Source organism: Salmo trutta, chromosome 23 (assembly GCF_901001165.1).
Source record: "Salmo trutta chromosome 23, fSalTru1.1, whole genome shotgun sequence".
In the NCBI taxonomy this organism is placed as follows: Eukaryota; Metazoa; Chordata; class Actinopteri; order Salmoniformes; family Salmonidae; genus Salmo; species Salmo trutta.
Genome location: NC_042979.1, coordinates 35,069,752 through 35,096,826, shown reverse-complemented (window position 1 = coordinate 35,096,826; position 27,075 = coordinate 35,069,752). Strand labels below are relative to the sequence as shown.

The 27,075-nt window shown below is 47.7% G+C and overlaps 1 protein-coding gene across 1 annotated transcript in view; it reads right to left on the bottom strand.

Moving 5' to 3' along the window:
* The window catches only part of camk2b2 (calcium/calmodulin-dependent protein kinase (CaM kinase) II beta 2), a 68,952-nt gene that overhangs the window by 28,790 nt on the left and 13,087 nt on the right, over nucleotides 1-27,075 (bottom strand). Inside the window, exons 3-11 of the mRNA XM_029709988.1 lie at nucleotides 22,184-22,243; nucleotides 22,001-22,055; nucleotides 18,057-18,122; nucleotides 16,941-17,013; nucleotides 13,380-13,482; nucleotides 9,711-9,794; nucleotides 9,486-9,580; nucleotides 9,283-9,405; nucleotides 9,122-9,205 (exon numbers count right to left, since the gene is read on the bottom strand). Of these exons, the coding sequence (XP_029565848.1) occupies nucleotides 9,122-9,205; nucleotides 9,283-9,405; nucleotides 9,486-9,580; nucleotides 9,711-9,794; nucleotides 13,380-13,482; nucleotides 16,941-17,013; nucleotides 18,057-18,122; nucleotides 22,001-22,055; nucleotides 22,184-22,243 (743 nt within the window). The remainder of the gene's footprint in view (nucleotides 1-9,121; nucleotides 9,206-9,282; nucleotides 9,406-9,485; nucleotides 9,581-9,710; nucleotides 9,795-13,379; nucleotides 13,483-16,940; nucleotides 17,014-18,056; nucleotides 18,123-22,000; nucleotides 22,056-22,183; nucleotides 22,244-27,075) is intronic.

Here is a 27,075-nt window from a genome sequence, read left to right as displayed (position 1 = left end):
CATAATTATCGATCGTCTCATCATGACATATAGCCTTGGTCTCAAACACACACTCCCTGCCTTCCAAATGGCACCCTATTCCCTATGTAGTACGTACACTACGGACCCTATAGACCCTGGGAAAAAGTAGTGCACTATATAGGGAATATGGCACCATTTGGGACAAGACAACTAGCCTCCATTATTCCCAGTGTAACACACATGAACCAGTCTGTTCCAGCTCATCTAAACATACTAGCAGAATCCATATGTCTGGCCACATCATCCAGACATCATCCTCTATGAACAGAGAAAGGCACCAATCCATCTATCATGTCATGGGAGATATAGAGGGAGAGAGAGATGGAGGGGAGGGAGAGAGAGAGAGAGATAGAGAGGAAGGAGATAGAGATGGAGGGGAGGGAGGGAGAGAGAGATAGAGAGGAGGGAGAGAGAGATAGAGAGGAGGGAGAGAGAGATAGAGAGGAGGGAGAGAGAGATGGAGGGGAGGGAGAAAGAGATAGATATATAGAGAGATAGAGAGGAGGGAGAGAGAGATAGAGAGGAGAGAGAGAGATGGAGGGGAGGGAGAGAGAGAGATGAGGGGAGGGAGAGAGAGATATGGAGGAAGGAGAGAGACAGCGATGGAGGGGAGGGAGAGAGAGAGGAGGGAGAGAGCGAGATGGAGGGGAGGGAGAGAGAGATATGGAGGTGAGGGAGAGAGAGAGAGGGAGAAGGGAGGAGAGAGAGATATGGAGGGGAGGGAGAGAGGGAGAAGGGAGCAGAGAGAGAGAGGAGGTGAGAGAGAGATGCAGGGGAGAAAGAGAGATGGAGGGGAGAGGGAGAGAGAGATGTAGGGGGGTGAGAGAGACAGAGAGAGAGCTGCACAGAGAGAGAGCTACAGAGAAAGAGAGAGACAGAGAGAGAGCTACAGAGAAAGAGAGAGAGACAGAGAGAGAGAGCTACAGAGAAAGAGAGAGAGAGAGCTACAGAGAGAGAGAGAGCTACAGAGAGATAGAGAGCTACAGAGAGAGAGAGCGAGAGCTACAGAGAAAGAGAGAGAGAGAGAGAGAGAGAGAGAGAGAGAGCTACAGAGAGAAAGAGGTCATGAGCAGATGAGCTCCTGCATTTTCCAGCATGTTCTTAAAAAGGATAGATTTAGAGTTAGATAAACTTAGATTTTTTGACAGGGACATATTCAGGATTCCACCCTCCACAACATAACCTTCACTCCAAATCAAAACTCAAAACCTACAACCTGATTTTGGATGGAATTACGGAATTACCTGGAAGGCTTACAACTACCAAACATTATTATTATTGTTCCCTTTTTGCTGACTGTTATAAAAATGGGAACATAAGCAACCTTATCTTCCACGCAGACCATCCCCTGGCAACTCAGGATACTAGACAACGAGGACTCTGAGTCGGCTAATATAAATCTCTATAAGTCTGGAACAGTATTGGTACAGGGAAACCGCAAACAGTTTCAGCTGGACTTTCACCTAATCAAAGAAATAGCTCAGGAGGAGAACCTCTCCCTTGAGAAAGATATTCCCACCCCGAGTGGGTCAGACCAGACCTCTTCATTATATAACCCCACAGACTAGCAACCCCAAGCAGAAAGTCAACCTCACAGCTCAGAGTACTACTCCCTCACTGAAACGAAGGATACATTTACCAAGCTGGAGGTATGGCAGGTGGAGCTGGAGATGATTACACTCCAGTCAGCACAGACCCAGACAACAGTCCAGCACAACACCCCCTTAACCAGACCCAGAGAGCTGGAGGCGGAGAGAGACATATCTGCACTCTGGACTGTGGTGAGACAACTTCAACAGGAGAAAGAGCAGGAGAAGAACAGAGCACTAGAGGAGAGGATCAGACTGCTGGAGGAGAGGGTGAGGGGGATGGTGGAGAGGATCAGACTGCTGGAGGAGGGTGAGGGGGATGGTGGAGAGGATCAGACTGCTGGAGGAGAGGGTGAGGGGGATGGTGGAGAGGATCAGACTGCTGGATGAGGGTGAGGGGGATGGTGGAGAGGATCAGACTGCTGGATGAGGGTGAGGGGGATGGTGGAGAGGATCAGACTGCTGGAGGAGAGGGTGAGGGGGATGGTGGAGAGGATCAGACTGCTGGAGGAGAGGGTGAGGGGGATGGTGGAGAGGATCAGACTGCTGGATGAGGGTGAGGGGGATGGTGGAGAGGATCAGACTGCTGGATGAGGGTGAGGGGGATGGTGGAGAGGATCAGACTGCTGGAGGAGAGGGTGAGGGGGATGGTGGAGAGGATCAGACTGCTGGATGAGGGTGAGGGGGATGGTGGAGAGGATCAGACTGCTGGATGAGGGTGAGGGGGATGGTGGAGAGGATCAGACTGCTGGAGGAGAGGGTGAGGGGGATGGTGGAGAGGATCAGACTGCTGGAGGAGAGGGTGAGGGGGATGGTGGAGAGGATCAGACTGCTGGAGGAGAGGGTGAGGGGGATGGTGGAGAGGATCAGACTGCTGGATGAGGGTGAGGGGGATGGTGGAGAGGATCAGACTGCTGGAGGAGAGGGTGAGGGGGATGGAGGGAGAGGATCAGACTGCTGGAGGAGAGGGTGAGGGGGATGGTGGAGAGGATCAGACTGCTGGAGGAGGGTGAGGGGGATGGAGGGAGAGAAGAGGATCAGACTGCTGGATGAGGGTGAGGGGGATGGAGGGAGAGGATCAGACTACTGGAGGAGAGGGTGAGGGGGATGGTGGAGAGGATCAGACTACTGGAGGAGAGGGTGAGGGGGAGGGCGTGTGACAGAGAACAACCCATTAGAGAGGTGGCCACCACCACAGAGAAGCCAGCAGAACAGTACCTGTGGATGTATTTCAAGGCCTACTTTCAAACCAAGTGCCTCTTTGCTTGACATCATCGGAAAATAAAAATAAATCAGCCAAGACCTCAGAAAATAAATTGTAGAACTCCACAAGTCTGGTTCATCCTTGGGAGCAATTTCCAAACGCCTGAAGGTGCCACGTTCATCTGTACAAACAATAGTACGCAAGTATAAACACCATGGGGCCACGTAGCCAGCATACCGCTCAGGAAGGAGACGCGTTCTGTCTCCTAGAGATGAACGTTGTCATGCCATGTGTGTAGGCGCAGGAGAATCAAACTTGGTATAAATGGAGTAGTTTAATAAAGTAAAACAAAACATCCAAAAGCAAAGTACATAATAAAATAAACGTGGGAACAAGAACCCGTCGCGCACCAATCGAATATCACGAGCATAACAACAAACAATCACTGACAAGGACATGAGGGGAAACAGAGGGTTAAATACACAACATGTAATGAATGGGATTGGAACCAGGTGTGTAGGAAGACAAGACAAAACCAATGGAAAATGAAAAATGGATCAATGATGGCTAGAAGACCGGTGACGTCGACCGCCGAGCACCGCCCGAACAAGGAGAGGCATCGACTTTGGCAGAAGTCGTGACCGACAGTACCGTGACAGACACCGGCCTCGGGGACAACCCGGAGGGCGATCCGGATGGAGACGGTGGAACTCTCGCAGCAGGGAAGGATCTAACACGTCCTCCACCGGAACGCAGCATCTCTCCTCCGGACCGTACCCCTCCCAGTCCATGGGGTACTGAAGGCCCCTCGCCCGACGTCTCGAAATCCATGATGGATCGAACGGAGTACGCCGGGGCCCCCTCAATGTCCAGAGGGGGCGGAGGAACCTCCCGCACCTCAGCCTCCTGGAGCGGGCCAGCCACCACCGGCCTGAGGAGAGACACATGGAACGAGGGGTTAATGCGGTAATCGGGGGGAAGCTGTAACCTATAACATACCTTGTTCACTCTCCTCAGGACTTTAAACGGCCCCACAAACCGTGGACCCAGCGGCAGGGCAGGCGGAGGGGCAGGTTTCGGGTCGAGAGCCAGACCCTGTCCCGGTGTGAACACCGGGGCCTCACTGCGGTGACGGTCTGTGCCAACTTTCTGGCGTAGTACGGCGCACTGAAGGTGGACGTGGGCGGCGTCCCATGTTTCCTCTGCGCACCGGAACCAGTCATCCACCGCAGGAGCCTCGCAGGAGCCTCTGATGACCGCAGGAGCCTCTGATGCCAAGGAGCCAGAACTGGCTGATACCCCAATATACACTGAAAGGGAGAAAGGTTAGTGGAGGAGTGGCGGAGCGAGTTCTGGGCCATCTCTGCCCAGGGCACGAACGCCGCCCACTCCCCCGGCCGATCCTGGCAATAAGACCTCAGAAACCTACCCACATCCTGGTTAACTCTCCCCACCTGCCCGTTACTCTCGGGGTGAAAACCTGAGGTAAGGCTGACCGAGACCCCCAGACGTTCCATGAACGCCTTCCAGACCCTTGACGTGAACTGGGGACCCCGATCAGACACTATATCCTCAGGCACCCTGTAGTGCCGGAAGACGTGTGTAAACAGGGCCTCAGCAGTTTGTAGGGCCTTGGCAGACCGGGCAAAGGGAGGAGACGACAGGACTTAGAAAAACGATCCACAACGATCAGAATCGTGGTGTTACCCTGTGAAGGTGGAAGATCGGTTAGGAAATCCACCGACAGGTGCGACCACGGCCGTTGTGGAACGGGTAAGGGTTGTAACTCACCTCTGGGCAGGTGTCTAGGAGTCTTGCACTGGGCGCACACTGAGCAGGAGGAAACATAAACCCTCACATCCTTAGCTAAAGTGGGCCACCAGTACCTCCCACTAAGACAGCGCACTGTCCGACCGATCCCAGGATGACCAGAGGAGGGTGACGTGTGGGCCCAATAGATCAGCCAGTCGTGGACAGCAGACGGAACGTACAGACGCCCAGCTGGACACTGAGGGGGAACGGGCTCTGCACGTGATGCCCGCTCAATGTCCGCGTCCAGCTCCCACACTACCGGCGCCACCAAACAAGAGGCTGGGAGTATGGGAGTGGGATCCATGGACCGCTCCTCTGTGTCATACAGCCGGGACAGTGCGTCTGCCTTAACGTTCTGGGAGCCTGGTCTGTAAGAGAGGGTAAACACAAAACGGGTGAAAAACATGGCCCACCTTGCCTGGCGAGGATTCATTCTCCTCGCTGCCCGGATGTACTCCAGATTACAGTGGTCAGTCCAGATGAGAAAGGGGTGTTTAGCCCCCTCAAGCCAATGTCTCCACGCTTTCAAAACCTTGATGACAGCCAACAGCTCCCGGTCCCGCACATCATAGTTTCACTCCGCCGGGCTGAGCTTCTTAGAGAAGAAGGCACAGGGGCGGAGCTTTGGTGGCATACCCGAGCGCTGAGAGAGGACAGCTCCTATCCCAGCCTCGGACGCGTCCACCTCCACTATGAACGCCAAAGAGGGATCCGGATGGGCCAACACAGGAGCCGAGGTAAACAGAGCCCTCAGGTGCCTAAAAGCCCCATTCGCCTCAGCCTACCACTGCAAGCGCACCGGGCCCCCCTTCAGCAGTGAGGTAATGGGAGCAGCTACAGTACCTGACCAAAACCCCGGATAAACCTCCGGTAGTAGTTGGCAAACCCTAAGAATCGCTGCACCTCCTTCACCGTGGTAGGGGTCAGCCAATTACGCACGGCTGCAATGCGGTCACTCTCCATCTCCACCCCTGACGTGGAAATGCAATGCCCTAGGAAGGAGACAAACTGTTGGAAGAACAGGCATTTCTCAGCCTTGGCGTACAGGTCATGCTCCAACCGGCGACCAAGCACTCTGCGCACCAGGAACACATGCTCGGCGCGTGTAGCGGAGTATATCAAAATGTCATCGATATACACCACTACCCCCTGCTCGTGCAGGTCCCTGAAAATCTTGTCTACAAAGGATTGGAAGACTGATGGAGCATTCATCAACCCGTACGGCATGATGAGGTACTCATAATGCCCTGAGGTGGTACTAAATGCCGTCTTCCACTCGTCTCCCTCCCGGATACGCACCAGGTTGTACACACTCCTGAGATCCAGTTTAGTGAAGAAGCGTGCCCCGTGCATTGACTCAATCGCCGTGGCGATAAGAGGTAGCGGGTAACTGTACCTCACCGTGATTTGATTGAGACCTCTATAATCAATGCACGGGTGCAGACCTCCATCCTTCTTCTTCACAAAAAAGAAACTCGAGGAGACGGGTGAAGTGGAGGACCGAATGTACCCCTGACGCAGGGATTCGGAGACATGTCTCCATAGCCACCGTATTCGCTTGCGACAGAGGATACACGTGACTCCTGGGAAGTGCAGCGTCTACCATGAGATTTATCGCACAATCCCCCCGTCGATGGGGTGGTAATTGAGTCGCCTTCTTTTTACAGAAGGCGAGAGCCAAATCGGCATATTCTGGGGGGGTGCGCACGGTGGAGGCCTGGTCTGGACTTTCCACCATAATAGCACCAACGGAAACCCCTAACCACCTACCTGAGCACTCTCGCAACCACCCCATGAGAGCCCTCTGTGGCCAAGAAACAGTGGGGTTATGACAAGCTAACCAGGGTAGGCCCAGCACCACGGGATACGCAGGAGAGTCAACAAGGAAAAGACTAATCTTTTCCGTGTGACCCCCCCTGCGTCACCATACTCAAAGGAGCGGTGGCCTCCCTGATAAACCCTGACCCTAATGTCCAACTATCTAAGGTGTGAACGGGGAAAGTTACATCCACGGGTACAATGGGGGTCCCTAAACTATGAGCTAACGCTTTATCAATAAAATTCCCAGCCGCGCCTGAATCTACTAGCGCCTTATGCTGGGAACGCGGGAAGAATGGGTGAGAATGGTGCCAGCTCACCTGGGGTGACGCCAGAGCGCCCTGGCTGTTGCCTCGATTCCCAGAGGAACCAACCCGGCACCGACAAGCAGTGTGACCTCTGCGGCCACAGATGGTACACGAGCGACCTCCTCCGGCAAACTCCCGGGCGCTCCTCGCTATCCTGCCTCAGATGGTAGAGGCGCTCACCCACCGCTCTGCCCTCGGGTGGGTGGTCGAAGACTGCCCGGAAACGGGTGAACTCCTCAAAATGGTCCAACGCCGCATCTCCCTCTCCACACACGGCGCTGTTCCACTCCAGGGCTTTCCCGGTTAGACACGAGACGAGAGCGAAACCCTTCTCACGGTCCGATGGAGCTGGGTGGACCGTGGCCAGATAAAGGTTTAATTGGAGGAGGAAACCCTGGCAGTTGGCAGCACTTCCGTCGTACCCCTGTGGCATGGAGAGATGGATCCCACTGGGTTCAGGCGGAAAAGGTGCGCTCAGGATAGACCCCGGTTGTGCTGGTGGAGGCACTGGAAGAACTCCCTGTCTCTCCCAGCGGTCCATATTCTGGACAACGCGATCCATGGCGGCGCCCAGATGGTAAAGCTTCTCCGTATGCTCCTGGACATGCTCCTCCACCTCCATGTCCGGGGTACCTTCTCCTGCCGACTTCATATTTTAGGTCAGAGATTCTGTCATGCCGTGTGTGTAGGTGGCAGGGAAGTCAGGCGCAGGAGAATAAAAAAAAAAAAGTACATAATAAAATAAACGTGGGTACAAGAACCCGTCGCGCACCAATCGAATATCACGAGCATAACAACAAACAATCTCTGACAAGGACATGAGGGGAAACAGAGGGTTAAATACACAACATGTAATCAATGGGATTGGAACGAAGTGTGTAGGGAGACAAGACATAACCAATGGAAAATAAAAAATGGATCAATGATGGCTAGAAGACTGGTGACGTCGACCGCCGAGCACCACCCGAACAAGGAGAGGCATCAACTTCAGCAGAAGTCGTGACAAACGTACTTTGGTGCGAAAAGTGCAAATCAATCCCAGAATGACAGCAAAGGACCTTGTGAAGATGCTGGAGGAAACAGGTACAAAAGTATCTATATCCACACTAAAATGAGTTCTATATCGACATAACCTGAATGGCCGCTCAGCAAGGAAGAAGCTACTGCTCCAAAACTGCCATAAAAAAAGCCAGACTACGGTTTGCAACTGCACATGGGGACAAAGATCATACTTCTTGGAGAAATGTCCTCTGGTCTGATGAAGTAAAAATAGAACTGTTTGGCCATAATGACCATCGTTATGTTTGGAGGAAAAAGGGAGATGCTTGCAAGCCGAAGAACACCATCCCAACCGTGAAGCACGGGGTGGCAGCATCATGTTGTGGGGGTGCTTTGCTGCAGGAGGGACTGGTGCACTTCACAAAATAGATGGCATCATGAGGTAGGAAAATTATGTGGATATATTGAAGCAACATCTCAAGACGTTAGTCAGGAAGTTAAAGCTTGGTCGCAAATGGGTCTTCCAAATGGACAATGACCCCAAGGATACTTCCAAGTTGTGGAAAAACAGACAAAAAGGACAACAAAGTCAAGGTATTGGAGTGGCCATAACAAATCCTTGACCTCGATCCTATAGAAAATTTGTGGGCAGAACTGAAAAAGCGTGTGCAAGCAAGTAGGCCTACAAACCTGGCTCAGTTACACCAGCTCTGTCAGGAGGAATGGGCCAAAATTCACCCAACTTATTGTGGGAAGCTTGTGGAAGGCTACCTGAAACATTTGACCCAAGTTAAACAATTTAAAGGCAATGCTACCAAATACTAATTGAGTGTTTGTAAACTTCTGACCCACTGGGAATGTGATGAAATAAATAAAAGCTGAAATAAATAATTCTCTCTACTATTATTCTGACATTTTACATTCTTAAAATAAAGTGGTGATCCTAACTGACCTAAGATGGAATTTTTACTAGGTTTAAATGTCAGGAATTGTGAAAAACTGAGTTTAAATGTATTTGGCTAAGGTGTATGTAAACTTCCGACTTCAACTGTATATAATATGACATTTGAAATGTCTTTATTATTTTGGAACTTCTGTGAGTGTAATGTTTACTGTTCATTTTTATTGTTTATTTCACTTTTGTATATTATCTACTTCACTTGCTTTGGCAATGTTAACATATGTTTCCTATACTAATAAAGCGCCTTGAATTGAGTTGAATTGGGGGGGGAGAGAGAGAGAGAGAGAGAGAGAGAGAGAGAGAGAGAGAGAGACAGAGGGAAGGGTGAGTGGGAGGTTGCTAGGGTGAGAAGGCTCAGAGATTACTCCAGTATTCCTAGTGATTATGAAATGATTAAGAGAGAGCAGACCTTCAGTTTCCTCCTGGCGTTGAACTTCTTCAGACACTCCACTGTCTCCTGTCTGTGCATCATGGACGCCACCGTGGAGCGTTGCTGGAAAGAGAGAGACAATGTCAAACAGGGAAACCGAGAGGAAAAGTGTGTGTGTGTGTGTGTGTGTGTGTACTTACGGAGACCCATGGGTGTTTGAGGGCCTCCTGGGCAGTGATCCTCTTGGCAGGGTTAATGGTCAACATCTGATTAATCAGGTTCTTGGCTTCTGGAGTCACTGAGTCCCATTCTGGAGACGGAAACTAAACACACACACACACACTCCCTTTTGTCAAACAAATTTGCGAGTGTGTGTGTGTGTGTGTTTGTGTGTGTTACTCACGTCATAAGCTCCTGCTTTAATTTGCTGATAGAGTTTGTGTTGGTCCTCATCCCAAAATGGAGGATACCCCACTAGCAGGATGTACAGGATCACACCTACACAAACACACACACGTGTTAAGTGGTGAGAGAAGCGGAGGAGATACTGATGAGAGAGAGAGAGATGGAGAAAGGGATGAGACAGATATATATATAATATAGTGTTACTGTAGTGCTCTATACTCACCACAAGCCCAGATGTCTACAGGTTTACCATAAGCCTCCTTCCTCAGTACCTCTGGAGATAGGTAGCCTGGGGTACCTGCAAAACCTATGTATATATACACACAGACACTCGTTAAGCTGTATGACTTTAATCTTATGCCGAGGATGATGTATAACATGATGATGGATGTAGTCCAACACAGAAGACAAAACAATGTGTAGAAACTGATTCCACTGTAGGTCTACTATTTTGTTGAAAACTGTAAATATAATCAACAATGTCATTTTAACTCAAATAAATCTATGAAACTGAAATGGAAAGCTGAACTGGGGAGTCCTGCTGTACAAATTGTTGTTTTTAACAGGTTATTGGCTATGTATGTGTAAGCTAAATAGATTATTTACATGATTTATGTTTTATTTATTTATTTACATTTGCAATGTAAATGATGTAATCTAACTGACTATGATGCAATAAATAAAGTATTCTAATTGGATAGATTCTATTTGATCTAATATGACTTCTGACATAACAAACGAGGGGGTTCCAGGGCTTCCAACACCTGACATTTTGATATCTTAATCAACCATCAATCAACAGCTAAAACGTCAACTTTTCAAGATCTTTTTCCCCAGCATCAGCAGCAGCTGGACTTATATCATCAGCAGCTGGATTTATATAATCATCAGCAGCAGCAGGGTTTATATCCTCAGCAGCAGTAGGATTTATATCATCAGCAGCAGGATTTACATCATCAGCAGCAGGATTTACATCAGCAGCAGCAGGATTTATATAATCATCAGCAGGATTTACATCATCATCAGCAGAATTTACATCAGCAGTAGCAGGATTTACATCAGCAGCAGCATGATTTACATCAGCAGCAGTAGCAGGATTTACATCAGCAGCAGCAGGATTGACATCATCAGCAGTAGGATTTACATCATCAGCAGCAGGATTTACATCATCAGCAGCAGGATTAACATCATCAGCAGTAGCAGGATTTACATCATCAGCAGTAGCAGGATTTACATCATCAGCAGTAGCAGGATTTACATCATCAGCAGTAGGATTTACATCATCAGCAGTAGCAGGATTTACATCATCAGCAGTAGGATTTATATCATCATCAGCAGTAGGATTTACATCATCAGCAGTAGCAGGATTTACATCATCAGCAGTAGGATTTACATCATCATCAGCAGTAGGATTTATATCATCAGCAGTAGGATTTACATCATCAGCAGCAGTAGGATTTATATCATCAGCAGCAGTAGGATTTACATCATCAGCAGCAGTAGGATTTACATCATCAGCAGCAGTAGGATTTGTATCATCAGCAGCAGTAGGATTTACATCATCAGAGCAGTAGGATTTATATCATCATCAGCAGTAGGATTTACATTATCATCAGCAGTAGGATTTATATCATCAGCAGCAGGATTTACATCATCAGCAGTAGCAGGATTTACATCATCATCAGTAGCAGGATTTACATCATCATCAGTAGCAGGATTTACATCATCAGCAGTAGGATTAACATCATCATCAGTAGCAGGATTTACATCATCATCAGCAGCAGGATTTACATCATCATCAGCAGTAGGATTTATATCAGCAGCAGCAGGATTTACATCATCAGCAGCAGGATTTACATCAGCAGCAGCAGGATTTACATCAGCAGCAGCAGGATTTACATCATCAGAAGCAGGATTTATATCATCAGCAGTAGGATTTACATCATCATCAGCAGTAGGATTTATATCATCAGCAGTAGGATTTACATCATCATCAGCAGGATTTACATCATCATCAGCAGTAGGATTTATATCATCATCAGCAGGATTTACATCATCAGAAGCAGGATTTATATCATCAGCAGTAGGATTTACATCATCATCAGCAGGATTTACATCATCATCAGCAGGATTTACATCATCATCAGCAGGATTTACATAATCAGCAGCAGGATTTACATCATCAGCAGTAGGATTTACATCATCAGCAGTAGGATTTACATCATCAGCAGCAGGATTTGCCAGCAAACCAACGTGGACAGCATAAGAATGTATGCTTCGTCATACATGGCTCCCAGCATGCCCAGAAACCCCAGGGCCTCCCTCTACCTTGGTGATCTTTACCCTGAGGTGACTGACGCGTTTTGTTTTACAACTTCAGTCCTATTAGGGATATACTCCAGGTTGTTAGGGACAAAATCACCTGCCGATCCTCTCAGGTGAACTACGTTAACCCAGCTGGACACGATGAACTTTGAAGACCAACATGGAGCCTGTGGTCTCAGCGTGACCTCATCTCTGAGGAAGAGCGATGTAGGGAACACATTTGTCAAGAACCTGGACAAGATCATCTGCAACAAGTGTGTACGACACCTTCTCTGCCTTCGGAGACATTGTCTCCAGCAACTGGTTTGTGATGAGAATGGCCAATCTAAAGGCTATGCCTTCGCCCAATATGACACCAAGTATGTGTATGTGTGTGGATGTGTATGTGTGTGGGTGTGTGGGCGTGTATGTGTGTGGGTGTGTGGGCGTGTATGTGTGTGGGTGTGTGGGCGTGTATGTGTGTGTATGTGTGTGGGTGTGTGGGTGCGTATGTGTGTGGGTGTGTATGTGTGTGGGTGTGTGGGTGCGTGAGTGTGTGGGTGTGTATGTGTGGGTGTGTATGTGTGTGGGTGTGTGGGTGTGTGGGTGTGTATGTATGTGTGTGGGTATGTATGTGTGTGGGTGTGTATGTGTGTATGTGTGTGGGTGTGTGGGTGTGTGGGTGTGTGGGTGCGTGGGTGTGTACGTGTGTGGGTGCGTGAGTGTGTATGTGTGTGGGTGTGTGTGTGTGGGTGTGTATGTGTGTGGGTGTGTATGTGTATGTGTGTGGGTGTGTATGTGTGTATGTGTGTGGGTGTGTATGTGTGTGGGTGTGTATGTGTGTATGTGTGTGGGTGTGTATGTGTGTGGGTGTGTGGGTGTGTATGTGTGGGTGTGTATGTGTGTGGGTGTGTATGTGTGTATGTGTGTGGGTGTGTATGTGTGTGGGGTGTGTATGTGTGTGGGTGTGTATGTGTGGGTGTGTATGTGTGTGAGTGTGTATGTGTGGGTGTGTATGTGGGGGTGTGTATGTGTGTGGGTGTGTATGTGTGGGTGTGTATGTGTGTGGGTGTGTATGTGTGGGTGTGTATGTGTGTGGGTGTGTATGTGTGGGTGTGTATGTGTGTGTGTGTGGGTGTGTGTGTGTGGGTGTGTATGTGTGTGGGTGTGTATGTGTGGGTGTGTATGTGTGTGGGTGTGTGGGTGTGTATGTGTGTATGTGTATGTGTGTGGGTGTGTCTGTGTGGGTGTGTATGTGTGTATGTGTGTATGTGTGTGGGTGTGTGGGTGTGTATGTGTGGGTGTGTATGTGTGTGGGTGTGTGGGTGTGTATGTGTGGGTGTGTATGTGTGTGGGTGTGTGGGTGTGTATGTGTGTATGTGTGGGTGTGTATGTGTGTGGGTGTGTATGTGTGGGTGTGTATGTGTGGTTGTGTGGGTGTGTATGTGTGGGTGTGTATGTGTGTATGTGTGTGGGTGTGTGGGTGTGTATGTGTGGGTGTGTATGTGTGTGGGTGTGGGTGTGTATGTGTGTGGGTGCGTGAGGGTGTGGGTGTGTGTGTGTGTGGGTGCGTGAGGGTGTGACGTACCGAACCATGCCTGTTGGTCTCCCTGCACCTCGATGGCCAATCCAAAGTCAGCCAGCTTCACTGCAGCATTCTTACACTTACTGGCCAGCAGGAGGTTCTCTGGCTACACAGGGGACAGATGGGACAAGAAGTCAAACACACACACACATCACTTCTCATGGGGTGCTGGGCCTAAAATCATGTAGTAGTAACACACTTGCACTTACACCCACACCCACACACACAGATGGTCCAATCATTAACAGTAATTTATTTTATGTATTTATTTATTTATTAGGAACCAATCTGTCTGTAACAGCTGTGGCACTACTACTGTGGTTAGCCAGTGCTAACAGTGTCACACACACACAGACACACACACACACACACACTGACAAGGATCTACCGTAGCAGTGTCACCACTGCAGCATGTGCCGATTATTGAGAGTGATTAATTTGGACATGCAGGGCAGAGGAGGGAAAGGGGAGGGGAATGTTTTGCGCGTGTGTTTTAGTGTCACTGAAGGGAATAAGAGGCAGGGTAGTATTGTATTATTATGTACATACACAGACAGCAGAGTGGGCTGATTCAATGAGCAATGGATCATCATTCAACCTCACTATCACCAACACACACACACACATACAATAACTTGTCTGTTTTGCTGCAGTGGTGATTACTAAGTAGGTTAGGGTGCTCTGGTGGAAGTTAGGCTGAGAAAGTGGGCGGGGGGTGCTGTAGAGACCACAAACTTTGAAGGTAATCTAATAAACAGTAATGAAGTTGGCCCTGTGTCATCTACAGCCCCTGTGTCATCTACAGCCCCTGTGTTATCTACAGGCCCTGTGTTTTCTACAACCCCTGTGTTTTCTACAACCCCTGTATTATCTACAGCCCTGTGTCATCTACAGCCCCTGTGTTATCTACAGCCCCTGTGTTATCTACAGCCCCTGTATTATCTACAGCCCTGTGTCATCTACAGCCCCTGTGTTATCTACAGCCCCTGTGTTATCTACAGCCCCTGTGTTATCTACAGCCCCTGTGTTTTCTACAACCCCTGTATTATCTACAGCCCTGTGTCATCTACAGCCCCTGTGTTATCTACAGCCCCTGTGTTATCTACAGCCCCTGTGTTATCTACAGGCCCTGTGTTTTCTACAGCCCTGTGTTATCTACAGCCCCTGTGTTATCAACAGGCCCTGTGTTATCTACAGCCCCTGTGTTATCTACAACCCCTGTGTTATCTACAGCCCTGTGTTATCTACAGCCCCTGTGTTATCTAACAGCCCCTGTGTTATCTACAGGCCCTGTGTTATCTACAGCCCCTGTGTTATCTACAGGCCCTGTGTTTTCTACAGCCCTGTATTATCTACAGCCCTGTGTTATCTACAGCCCTGTGTTATCTACAGTGTTTCCCCTTAAACCACTCGAGTGTTGCTTTAGCAGTATGCTTAGGGTCATTGTCCTGCTGGAAGGTGAGCCTCCGTCCCAATCTCAAATCTCTGGATGACTGAAACAGGTTTCCCTAAAGAATTCTCTGTATTTAGCGCAATCCATCATTCCTTCAATGCTGACCAGTTTCCCAGTCCCTGCTGATAAAAACATCCCCACAGCATGATGCTGCCACCACCATGCTTCCCTGTGGGGATAGGGTTCTCGGGGTGATGAGAGGTGTTGGGTTTGCGCGAGACATAGCGTTTTCCTTGATGGCCAAAAAGCAAAATTTTAGTCTCATCTGACCGGAGTACCTTCTTCCATATGTTTGGGGAGTCTCCCACATGCCTTTTGGCAAACACCAAATGTGTTTGCTTATTTTTTTCTTTAATGCACTGGCTTTTTTCTGGCCACTTTTCTGTAAAGCCCAGCTCTGTGGAGTGCACGGCTTAAAGTGGTCCTATGGACAGATACTCCAATCTCCGCTGTGTTTTTGGTCTCTTTGTTGCTTCTATGATTAATGCCCTCCTTGCCTGGCCCGTGAGTTTTGGTGGACGGCCATCTCTTGGCAGGTTTGTTGTGGTGCCATATTCTTTCCATTTTTTAATAATGGATTTAATGGTGCTCCGTGGGATGTTCAAAGTTTCAGATATTTTTTTATAACCCAACCCTGATCTGTACTTCTCCACAACTTTGTCCCTGACCTGTTTGGAGAGCTCCTTGGTCTTCATGGTGCTGCAGACTCTGGGGCCTTTCAGAACAGGTGTATATATACTGAGATCATGTGACAGATCATGTGACACTTAGATTTCACACAGGTGGATTTTATTTAACGAATTATGTGACTTCTGAAGGTAATTGGTTGCACCAGATCTTATTTAGGGGCTTCATAGCAAAGGGGGTGAATTCATATGCATGCACCACTTTTCCGTTTTTAATTTTTTGGAATTTTTTGAAACAAGTAATTTTTTTCATTTCACTTCACCAATTTGGACTATTTTGTTTATGTCCATTACATGAAATCCAAATGAAAATCCATTTAAATTACAGGTTGTAATGCAACAAAATAGGAAAAATGCCAAGGTGGATGAATACTTTTGAAAGGCACTGTACAGCCCCTGTGTTATCTACAGCCCCTGTGTTATCTACAGCCCCTGTGTTATCTACAGCCCCTGTGTTATCTACAACCCGTGTGTTATCTACAGGCCCTGTGTTATCTAACAGCCCCTGTGTTATCTACAACCCGTGTGTTATCTACAGCCCCTGTGTTATCTACAGCCCCTGTGTTATCTACAACCCCTGTGTTTACAGCCCCTGTGTTATCTACAACCCCTGTGTTTACAGCCCCTGTGTTATCTACAACCCTGTGTTTACAGCCCCTGTGTTAAGTATACTGCAGTATTCCCAGTGTGTGTGTGTGTGTGTGTGTGTGTGTGTTGTGTGATGTGAGTTATTGATGAATGTTTAAAATAAAAACCACAGTTTGAGTCACCGTTCTGCTGGTAACTTAATAAACACCCACTAGGGAAATCAATCATTTCACAGACACATGCCGTTTCTTCATCTGATGACAGTTCTGCAGACCTCATCTAGAAGACTTCCCTCTAAAAGTTACTGCTCATAACGTTTCAACACTTTTGACACACACTCACACACACTTTTTTTTTTTTTTTTTTTTTCTACTGCATCATTGATTGTATGTTGTTTTACTCCATGTGTAACTCTGTGTTTTTGTATGTTGTCGAACTGCTTTGCTTTATCTTGGCCAGGTCGCAATTGTAAATGAGAACTTGTTCTCAACTTGCCTAACTGGTTAAATAAAGGTGAAATAAATAAAAAAACACACGCACGCAAACACTCTCACACATACACACTCACACACACACACACACACACACACACACAAACACTCTCACACAAACACTCTCACACAAACACTTTCACACAAACACACACACACACACACACACACACACACACACACACACACACACACACACACACACACACACACACACACACACACACACACACACACACACACACACTGTGTTAACACCAGTGGGACTGTTGTATAATAATGTCATTACAGACAGCAGATCGATCTCAGAGGGAACAGGTGGAGAGCACACACACGATTAACTCACCTTGAGATCTCTGTGTACCACGCCCGACTGGTGACAGTGTAACACAGCCTCCAGGATCTGCTGGATGCAGTGACTGTATGACAACACCAGGGGGAGTGGGTTAGTCTGTCAGTGTACTGCATCTGCATTATGTGTGGTGTATTGCAGTGCTCTTAAAATGTGCTAGACAAATTACCTCTTGAGGGCAATAAAGTATTCTGTCCTATTCTATTTTGGTCCCAAAAGTGCAAAAGTCAAGCTAAATCAAGTGCCCCTCAACTTTCAAGTATTGTGTGTGAACACCTTGTGAACACCTGTCAGAGAGATGATGAAGAGGAAATGCACTGTTCTAAGAGTCAAGCAGCGTAGGAATGAACTGCAGCTGCTTTCTGTCTGTCTGTCTGTCTGTCTGTCTGTCTGTCTGTCTGTCTGTCTGTCTGTCTGTCTGTCTGTCTGTCTGTCTGTCTGTCTGGTCTCTTTCAGACTTTAATTTCTTATTTTTTTTAGCATAGGTTGCCATGAGCAACACACTACCAGTCTAGGAGAGACAGAGAGACGGACAGAGGACACATGGAAAGTAGGAAAAAATCAGAACAGACACACAGGGTAGAGCAATGCAGGGTAGGTCTCTCTCTCTCTCTCTCTCTCTCTCTCTCTCTCTCTCTCTCTCTCTGTCTCTCTCTCTCTCTCTCTCTCTCTGTCTCTGTCTCTGTCTCTGTCTCTCTCTCTCTCTCTCTCTCTCTCTCTCTCTCTCTCTCTCTCTCCCTTTCTCTCTCTCTCTCTCTCTCTCTCTCTCTCTCTGTCTCTGTCTCTCTCTCTCTCTCTCTCTCTCTCTCTCTCTCTCTCTCTCTCTCTCTCCCTCTCTCTCTCTCTCTCTCTCTCTCTCTCCCTCTCTCTCTCTCTCTCTCTCTCCCACACACACACAACACCTCCACAGTCAAATTCCTGAGGGGCAAGGCTGTGAGTGTCTGTGTGTGTGCAAGCTGAGGAGAAGTGCTCAGTGCAATGAAAATATATTCTACAAGGTAAACTGAGAGTAACATTGAACAGGAGAGAGAGAGAAAGAGAGAGAGAGCATGTGATGGAGAATGGATGGATGGATGGATAAAGAGGGTGTACTGCGTAAAAGGTGTTTACCTGGCATCTGCTTCACTGTAGTACTCTCTGGCCACGATGTCCTCAAACAGCTCTCCACCTGTCACTCTACAACACACAGACACTAGTTAACACACAGACTAGCTAACACACAGACACTAGTTAACACACAGACTAGCTAACACACAGACTAGTTAACACACAGACTAGTTAACACACAGACACTAGTTCACACACAGACTAGCTAACACACAGACACTAGTTAACACACAGACTAGTTAACACACAGACTAGTTAACACACAGACACTAGTTAACACACAGACTAGCTAACACACAGACACTAGTTAACACACAGACTAGCTAACACACAGACTAGTTAACACACAGACTAGTTAACACACAGACACTAGTTAACACACAGACTAGCTAACACACAGACACTAGTTAACACACAGACTAGTTAACACACAGACTAGTTAACACACATACACTAGTTAACACACATACACTAGTTAACACACAGACACTAGTTAACACACAGACTAGCTAACACACAGACACTAGTTAACACACAGACTAGTTAACACACAGACTAGTTAACACACATACACTAGTTAACACACATACACTAGTTAACACACAGACACTAGTTAACACACAGACTAGTTAACACACAGACTAGTTAACACACAGACTAGTTAACACACAGACACTAGTTAACACACAGACTCATTAACACACAGACACTAGTTAACACACAGACTAGTTAACACACAGACACTAGTTAACACACAGACACTAGTTAACGCACAGACTTGTTAACACACAGACACTAGTTAACACACAGACTAGTTAACACACAGACACTAGTTAACACACAGACACTAGTTAACACACAGACACTAGTTAACGCACAGACTTGTTAACACACAGACACTAGTTAACACACAGACTAGTTAACACACAGACACTAGTTAACACACAGACTAGTTAACACACAGACACTAGTTAACACAAAGACACTAGTTAACACACAGACTAGTTAACACACAGACACTAGTTAACACACAGACTAGTTAACACACAGACTAGCTAACACACAGACACTAGTTAAGACACAGACTAGCTAACACACAGACACTAGTTAACACACAGACACTAGTTAACACACAGACTAGCTAACACACAGACACTAGTTAACACACAGACTAGTTAACACACAGACTAGTTAACACACAGACTAGTTAACACACAGACACTAGTTAACACACAGACACTAGTTAACACACAGACTCGTTAACACACAGACACTAGTTAACACACAGACACTAGTTAACACACAGACACTAGTTAACACACAGACTCGTTAACACACAGACACTAGTTAACACACAGACACTAGTTAACACACAGACTAGTTAACACACAGACACTAGTTAACACACAGACACTAGTTAACACACAGACTAGCTAACACACAGACACTAGTTAACACACAGACACTAGTTAACACACAGACACTAGTTAACACACAGACTCGCTAACACACAGACACTAGTTAACACACAGACACTAGTTAACACACAGACACTAGTTAACACACAGACTAGCTAACACACAGACACTAGTTAACACACAGACTAGCTAACACACAGACACTAGTTAACACACAGACACTAGTTAACACACAGACACTAGTTAACACACAGACACTAGTTAACACACAGACTAGCTAACACACAGACACTAGTTAACACACAGATTCGCTAACACACAGACACTAGTTAACACACAGACACTAGTTAACACACAGACACTAGTTAACACACAGACTAGCTAACACACAGACACTAGTTAATACACAGACTAGCTAACACACAGACACTAGTTAACACACAGACTAGTTAACACACAGACACTAGTTAACACACAGACACTAGTTAACACACAGACTCACACAACCACACACACATACAAACACACAAATGCACATACGAACACACATATACACATACACGGCAGAGGGGGATGTCCTCGTTAGGGGAAACCCCGGCTCTGCAGGAATCTCTCTGGCTTGGTTGCCATGGAGACAGGTTCCACTGCAGGGGAGTTTGTGTGTGTGTGTGTGCATGTATGTGTGTGTGTGTGTGTGTGTGTGTGTGTGTGTGTGCGTATGTGCAAGGCTAAAGATGGAACTGAGCATGTGCAAAGAGGAGGATGGTTATGTAATAGGGAAAAATCTCCTTGGAAACGGGGAGAGGAGAGAAAAAGAGGAGAGGGGGAGGAAGAGGAGAGGGGGAGGATGAGAGGGGGAGGATGAGAGAAGGAGGAAGAGGAAGAGGAGAGGATGAGAGAAGGAGGAAGAGGAGAGGGGGAGGTTGAGAGAAGGAGGAAGAGGAGAGGATGAGAGAAGAAGAAGAAGGAGGAAGAGGAGAGGGGGAGGATGAGAGAAGGAGGAAGAGGAGAGGGGGAAGATGAGAGAAGAAGAAGAAGGAGGAAGATGAGAGGGGGAGGATGAGAGAAGAAGGAAGAGGAGAGGGGGAGGCTGAGAGAAGGAGGAAGAGGAGAGGGGGAAGATGAGAGAAGAGGAAGGAGGAAGAGGAGAGGGGGAGGATGAGAGAAGGAGGAAGAGGAGAGGGGGAAGATGAGAGAAGAGGAAGGAGGAGGAAGATGAGAGGGGGAGGATGAGAGAAGAAGGAAGAGGAGAGGGGGAGGCTGAGAGAAGGAGGAAGAGGAGAGGGGGGAGGATGAGAGAAGAAGAAGAAGGAGGAAGATGAGAGGGGGAGGATGAGAGAAGAAGGAAGAGGAGAGGGGGAGGCTGAGAGAAGGAGGAAGAGGAGAGGGGGAAGATGAGAGAAGAGGAAGGAGGAAGGAGGGAGAGGGGGAGGATGAGAGAAGGAGGAAGAGGAGAGGGGGAAGATGAGAGAAGAGGAAGGAGGAAGAGGAGAGGGGGAGGATGAGAGAAGGAGGAAGAGGAGAGGGGGAGGATGAGAGAAGGAGGAAGAGGAGAGGGGGAGGATGAGAGAAGGAGGAAGAGGAGAGGGGGAGGATGAGAGAAGGAGGAAGAGGAGAGGGGGAGGATGAGAGAAGGAGGAAGAGGAGAGGGGGAGGATGAGAGAAGGAGGAAGAGGAGAGGGGGAAGATGAGAGAAGGAGGAAGAGGAGAGGGGGAGGATGAGAGAAGGAGGAAGAGGAGAGGGGGAGGATGAGAGAAGGAGGAAGAGGAGAGGGGGAGGATGAGAGAAGAAGGAAGAGGAGAGGGGGAGGCTGAGAGAAGGAGGAAGAGGAGAGGGGGGAGATGAGAGAAGAGGAAGGAGGAAGAGGAGAGGGGGAGGATGAGAGAAGGAGGAAGAGGAGAGGGGGAAGATGAGAGAAGAGGAAGGAGGAGGAAGATGAGAGGGGGAGGATGAGAGAAGAAGGAAGAGGAGAGGGGGAGGCTGAGAGAAGGAGGAAGAGGAGAGGGGGAGTATGAGAGAAGAAGAAGAAGGAGGAAGATGAGAGGGGGAGGATGAGAGAAGAAGGAAGAGGAGAGGGGGAGGCTGAGAGAAGGAGGAAGAGGAGAGGGGGAAGATGAGAGAAGAGGAAGGAGGAAGAGGAGAGGGGGAGGATGAGAGAAGGAGGAAGAGGAGAGGGGGAAGATGAGAGAAGAGGAAGGAGGAAGAGGAGAGGGGGAGGATGAGAGAAGGAGGAAGAGGAGAGGGGGAGGATGAGAGAAGGAGGAAGAGGAGAGGGGGAGGATGAGAGAAGGAGGAAGAGGAGAGGGGGAGGATGAGAGAAGGAGGAAGAGGAGAGGGGGAGGATGAGAGAAGGAGGAAGAGGAGAGGGGGAGGATGAGAGAAGAGGGCAATAAGAAGCAAGGTGAGAAGAAAAGGCAGGAATGGGATGGAAGTAGAAGAGGAAGGTTAGAAGAAGAAGGGAGGGATAAAAGATATCGAGGGAGGAGAGGAGAGAGGGATGAGAGAGGGAGGAGAGCGCTGCCACTCACAAGTCAAACAGAAGGTAGTGGAAGCCCTCCTCTGATATGCTGTCATGGAGACGAACTAGAGAGAGAGAAAGAGAGACAGACAGACAGACATTGATGGGTTGAGAACATCAGCAGAAAACATATTCTCATATTCTTCCTGTGCTGCAGCCCCAGCAGCAGAGTGAGAGAGTTACAGGTACTGACCGATATTGGAGTGTTTGAGCAATCTGCAGATCCTGGCTTCCCTCTCCAGCTTCTGGTGATCTGAGGAGAGAATAAGAAGATATAATCTTGATACAATGATATCATAATATGGTACAATATGATATATCATATCATTACCACAAAGGAGGAAATCAGAGGTTTACTATAAGTGTATTCAACAGGAGGCGAGCAATATTTTAGAATATGAAGTCCCCATCAATATACGCATGTGCACACAGACACACTTGCCCACACACACACAGTGTGTTGTATATACAGTAGATACCCTGAGGGTTTCAACTGCCCCATATTAACTCCCCTTACTATAGCTTCAGATGGAGGGATGGAGGGAGAGGGGGAGGAGTAGAACAGAGGAGGGGAGAGATAAAGAATAGATGTGTGGTAGTGGAGAACGGTTCTGAGGGCACATACTTTGTGTGTTATGAATTCTGTAATGAATATATTGTAATGTTTTTGAAATTGTATAACTGCCTTAATTTTTCCGGACCCCAGGAAGCGTAGCTGCTGCCTTGGCAGGAAGTAATGGAAATCCATAATAAACCCCAGGAAGAGTAGCTGCTGCCTTGGCAGGAAGTAATGGAAATCCATAATAAACCCCAGGAAGAGTAGCTGCTGCCTTGGCAGGAAGTAATAGGGATCCATAATAAACTCCAGGAAGAGTAGCTGCTGCCTTGGCAGGAAGTAATGGGGATACATAATAAACTCCAGGAAGAGTAGCTGCTGCCTTGGCAGGAAGTAATGGGGATCCATAATAAACTCCAGGAAGAGTAGCTGCTGCCTTGGCAGGAAGTAATGGGGATCCATAATAAACTCCAGGAAGAGTAGCTGCTGCCTTGGCAGGAAGTAATGGGGATCCATAATAAACTCCAGGAAGAGTAGCTGCTGCCTTGGCAGGAAGTAATGGGGATACATAATAAACCCCAGGAAGAGTAGCTGCTGCCTTGGCAGGAAGTAATGGGGATCCATAATAAACTCCAGGAAGAGTAGCTGCTGCCTTGGCAGGAAGTAATGGGGATCCATAATAAACTCCAGGAAGAGTAACTGCTGCCTTGGCAGGAAGTAATGGGGATCCATAATAAACCCCAGGAAGAGTAGCTGCTGCCTTGGCAGGAAGTAATGGGGATCCATAATAAATACAAATAGAGAGAAAGAGAGATATTGAAGTTGAAATAAAGAGGAATCAATATTGGCGCACACAACCTATTTTATCCCGTAGGAAAGTGTATGTAAATAAGCCATACATATCCCAGATGTTAGGTCCTGTCAGAGGTCAGCTCCACCTCCTCCTCTAGACCAGTGGTTCTCACACCAGGGTCCCTGGGATGTGGCTGGCTGTTCCCTGACCATTCCCTCAGATGGTCAGCTGGCACCAATTTAGAATGGAAAAGTGCATTCTGGGTTTGAACCCACGCTTCCAGGGGTGTGGTCCAGAAGCCCTACCACTAGACCAGCCCCCAGTACCTTAAACTAATTTGAAGTTAATTTTTTTGGTACATGGTGGATACCAGTGTCATACAAGATCTGCTGTGTCAGGTTACACTGTCAGGAAATCCCACTGCAAACTTAGTAAAGCTCTACACAATACAACCCAGCCAGTTCAGCCTAGCCCAGTTATACCAGGAGCCAGTTCAGCCTAGCCCAGTTATACCAGGAGCCTGCTCAGCCTAGCCCAGTTATACCAGGAGCCTGTTCAGCCTAGCCCAGTTATACCAGGAGCCTGTTCAGCCTAGCCCAGTTATACCAGGAGCCTGTTCAGCCTAGCCCAGTTATACCAGGAGCCTGCTCAGCCTAGCCCAGTTATACCAGGAGCCTGCTCAGCCTAGCCCAGTTCTACCAGGAAATAAATGTATTGTGTAGAACCAATATGATTGTCTACCATGCAGATTAGGGAACATCAGATGGGCTCTAGTTGTTACATGTCGATCTTCGTCATTATGAAGGTTCTAGTTCCACCTGACTGAACAGGACTGCAGGTAGCATAGCGGGTACAGCATTTGGACAGTAACTGAAAGGTTGCTAGTTCGAATGCCCTAGCTGAAAAATGTGTTGATGTGCTAAAGGGGCACTGGACAACGGTGACCCCACTATCTCAGGGGGTGTTGGGATATACATATTTCCAATTCACATGTTTTTTAATACAGACTTGTACATGTGTGGAATAGGACAAATATAAGCCCCATATTATTATTATTATTAATACACACCTCTCTCTCTCTTGTCATAAGATATAATCCAAGATGGCATAGCAGTCAGACGTCTTTGTCGTGTCCCTTGTATATATCTTTTTACATATTTTTCTTCGCATATCTTTTTAAAATATTTTCCTAAACCTCAACTTCTAAATACTCTCCTGCAACCCGCCTCACCCAATGTGGCGTGGATCTGTTTCTTCTAAAGTATTTCTATTTACTTCAGATCTGGAATCCCTCAACTGAAGTTAGCCAGCTAACTACCTACCAGCTATCAGTCAGCAAACCATTGCTAGCGGTCATCAGCTAACCTCAGTTAGCAGACCTGCCCCGGTCTGCTAACTGCTAGCTTGCCTCCCCCGGTCTGCTAACTGCTAGCCCCGGTCTGCCAACTGCTTGCTTGCTAACCCGGTCTGCTAACTGCTAGCTTGCCAGCCCCGGTCTGCTAACTGCTAGCTTGTTTAGCTTGTTAGCATCGGCCTGCTAACGGTCTGAATCGCCGTGTCCCCAGTCAGCCCAACCACTCACTGGACCCATATGTTCACTTGGCTACGCATGCCTCTCTCTAATATCAATATGCCTCGTCCATTACTGTCCTGGTTAGTGATTACTGTCTTATTTCACTGTAGAGCCTCTAGCCCTGCTCAATATGCCTTAACCAACCATGTTGTTCCACCTCCTACATATGCGATGACATCACCTGGTTTAAACGTCTCTAGAGACTATATCTCTCTCATCATTACTCAATGCCTAGGTTTACCTCCAATGTACTCACATCCTACCTTACCTTTGTCTGTACACTATGCCTTGAATCTATGCTATCGTGCTCAGAAACCTGCTCCTTTTACTCTCTGTTCCGAACGTGCTAGACGGCCAGTTCATATAGCCTTTTGCCGTACCCTTATCCTACTTCTCCTCTGTTCCTCTGGTGATGTGGAGGTTAATCCAGGTCCTGCAGTGCCTAGCTCCACTCCCACTTCCCAGGTGCTCTCATTTGTTGACTTCTGTAACCGTAAAAGCCTTGGTTTCATGCGTGTTAACATTAGAAGCCTACTCCCTAAGTTTGTTTTACTCACTGCTTTAGCACACTCTGCTAACCCAGATGTCTTAGCCATGTCTGAATCCTGGTTTAGGAAAACCACCAAAAACAATGAAATCTCTATCGCTAACTATACATTTTCTGCCAAGATATAACTGCCAAAGGGGGTGGTGTTGCAATCTACTGCAAAGATAGCCTGCAGAGTTCTGTATTACTATCCAAGTCTGTACCCAAACAATTCGAGCTTCTACTTCTAAAAATGCACCTTTCCAGAAACAAGTCTCTCACTGTTGCCGCTTGCTATAGACCTCCCTCTGCCCCCTTGACACCATATGTGAACTGATTGCCCCCCATCTATCTTCTGAGCTCATGCTACTAGGTGACCTAAACGGGGACATGCTTAACACCCCGGCCATCCTACAATCTAAGCTTGAGGCCCTCAATCTCACACAAATTATCAATGAACCTACCAGGTACAACCCCAAATCTGTAAACACGGGCACCCTCATAGATGTCATCCTAACTAACTCCAAATACACCTCTGCTGTTTTCAACCAAGATCTCAGCGATCACTGCCTCATTTCCTGCATCCGTAATGGGTCTGCGACTAAACAACCACCCCTCATCACTGTCAAACGCTCCCTAAAACACTTCTGCGAGCAGGCCTTTCTAATCGACCTGGCCGGTGTATCCTGGAATGACATTGACCTCATCCCGTCAGTAGATGGTGCCTGGCTATTCTTTAAAAGTGCCTTCCTCAACATCTTAAATAAGCGTGCCCCACTCAAAAAATTTTGAACTAGGAATAGATATAGTCCTTGGTTCACTCCAGACCTGTCTGCCCTTGACCAGCACAAAAACATCCTGTGGTGTACTGCATTAGCATCGAGAAGTCCCCGTGATATGCAACTTGTCAGGGAAGTTAGGAACAAATATACACAGGCAGTTAGAAAAGCTAAGGCTAGCTTTTTCAAACAGAAATTTGCATCCTGTAGTACTAACTCAAAAAAGTTCTGGGACACTGTAAAGTCCATTGAGAATAAGAGCACCTCCTCCCTGCTGCCCACTGCTCTGAGGCTAGGAAACACTGTTACCACCAATAAATCCACTATAATTGAGAATTTCAATAAGCATTTCTCTACGGCTGGCCATGCTTTCCACCTAGCTACCCCTACCCCGGTCAACTGCCCGGCACCCTCCACAGCAACCCGCCAATGACCCCACCATTTCTCCTTCACCCAAATCCAGATAGCTGATGTTCTGAAAGAGCTGCAAAATCTGGACCCATACAAATCAGCCGGGCTAGACAATCTGGACACTCTCTTTCTAAAACTATCTGCCGAAATTGTTGCAACCCCTATTACTAGCCTGTTCAACCTCTCTTTCATATCGCCTGAGATTCCCAAAGATTGGAAAGCTGCCGCGGTTATCCCCCTCTTCAAAGGGGTGACACTCTAGACCCAAACTGCTACAGACCTATATCTATCCTACCCTGTCTTTCTAATGTCTTCGAAAGCCAAGTTAACAAACAGATTACCGACCATTTCAAATCCCACCGTACCTTCTCTGCTATGCAATCTGGTTTCAGAGCTGGTCATGGGTGCACCTCAGCCACGCTCAAGGTCCTAAACGACATCATAACC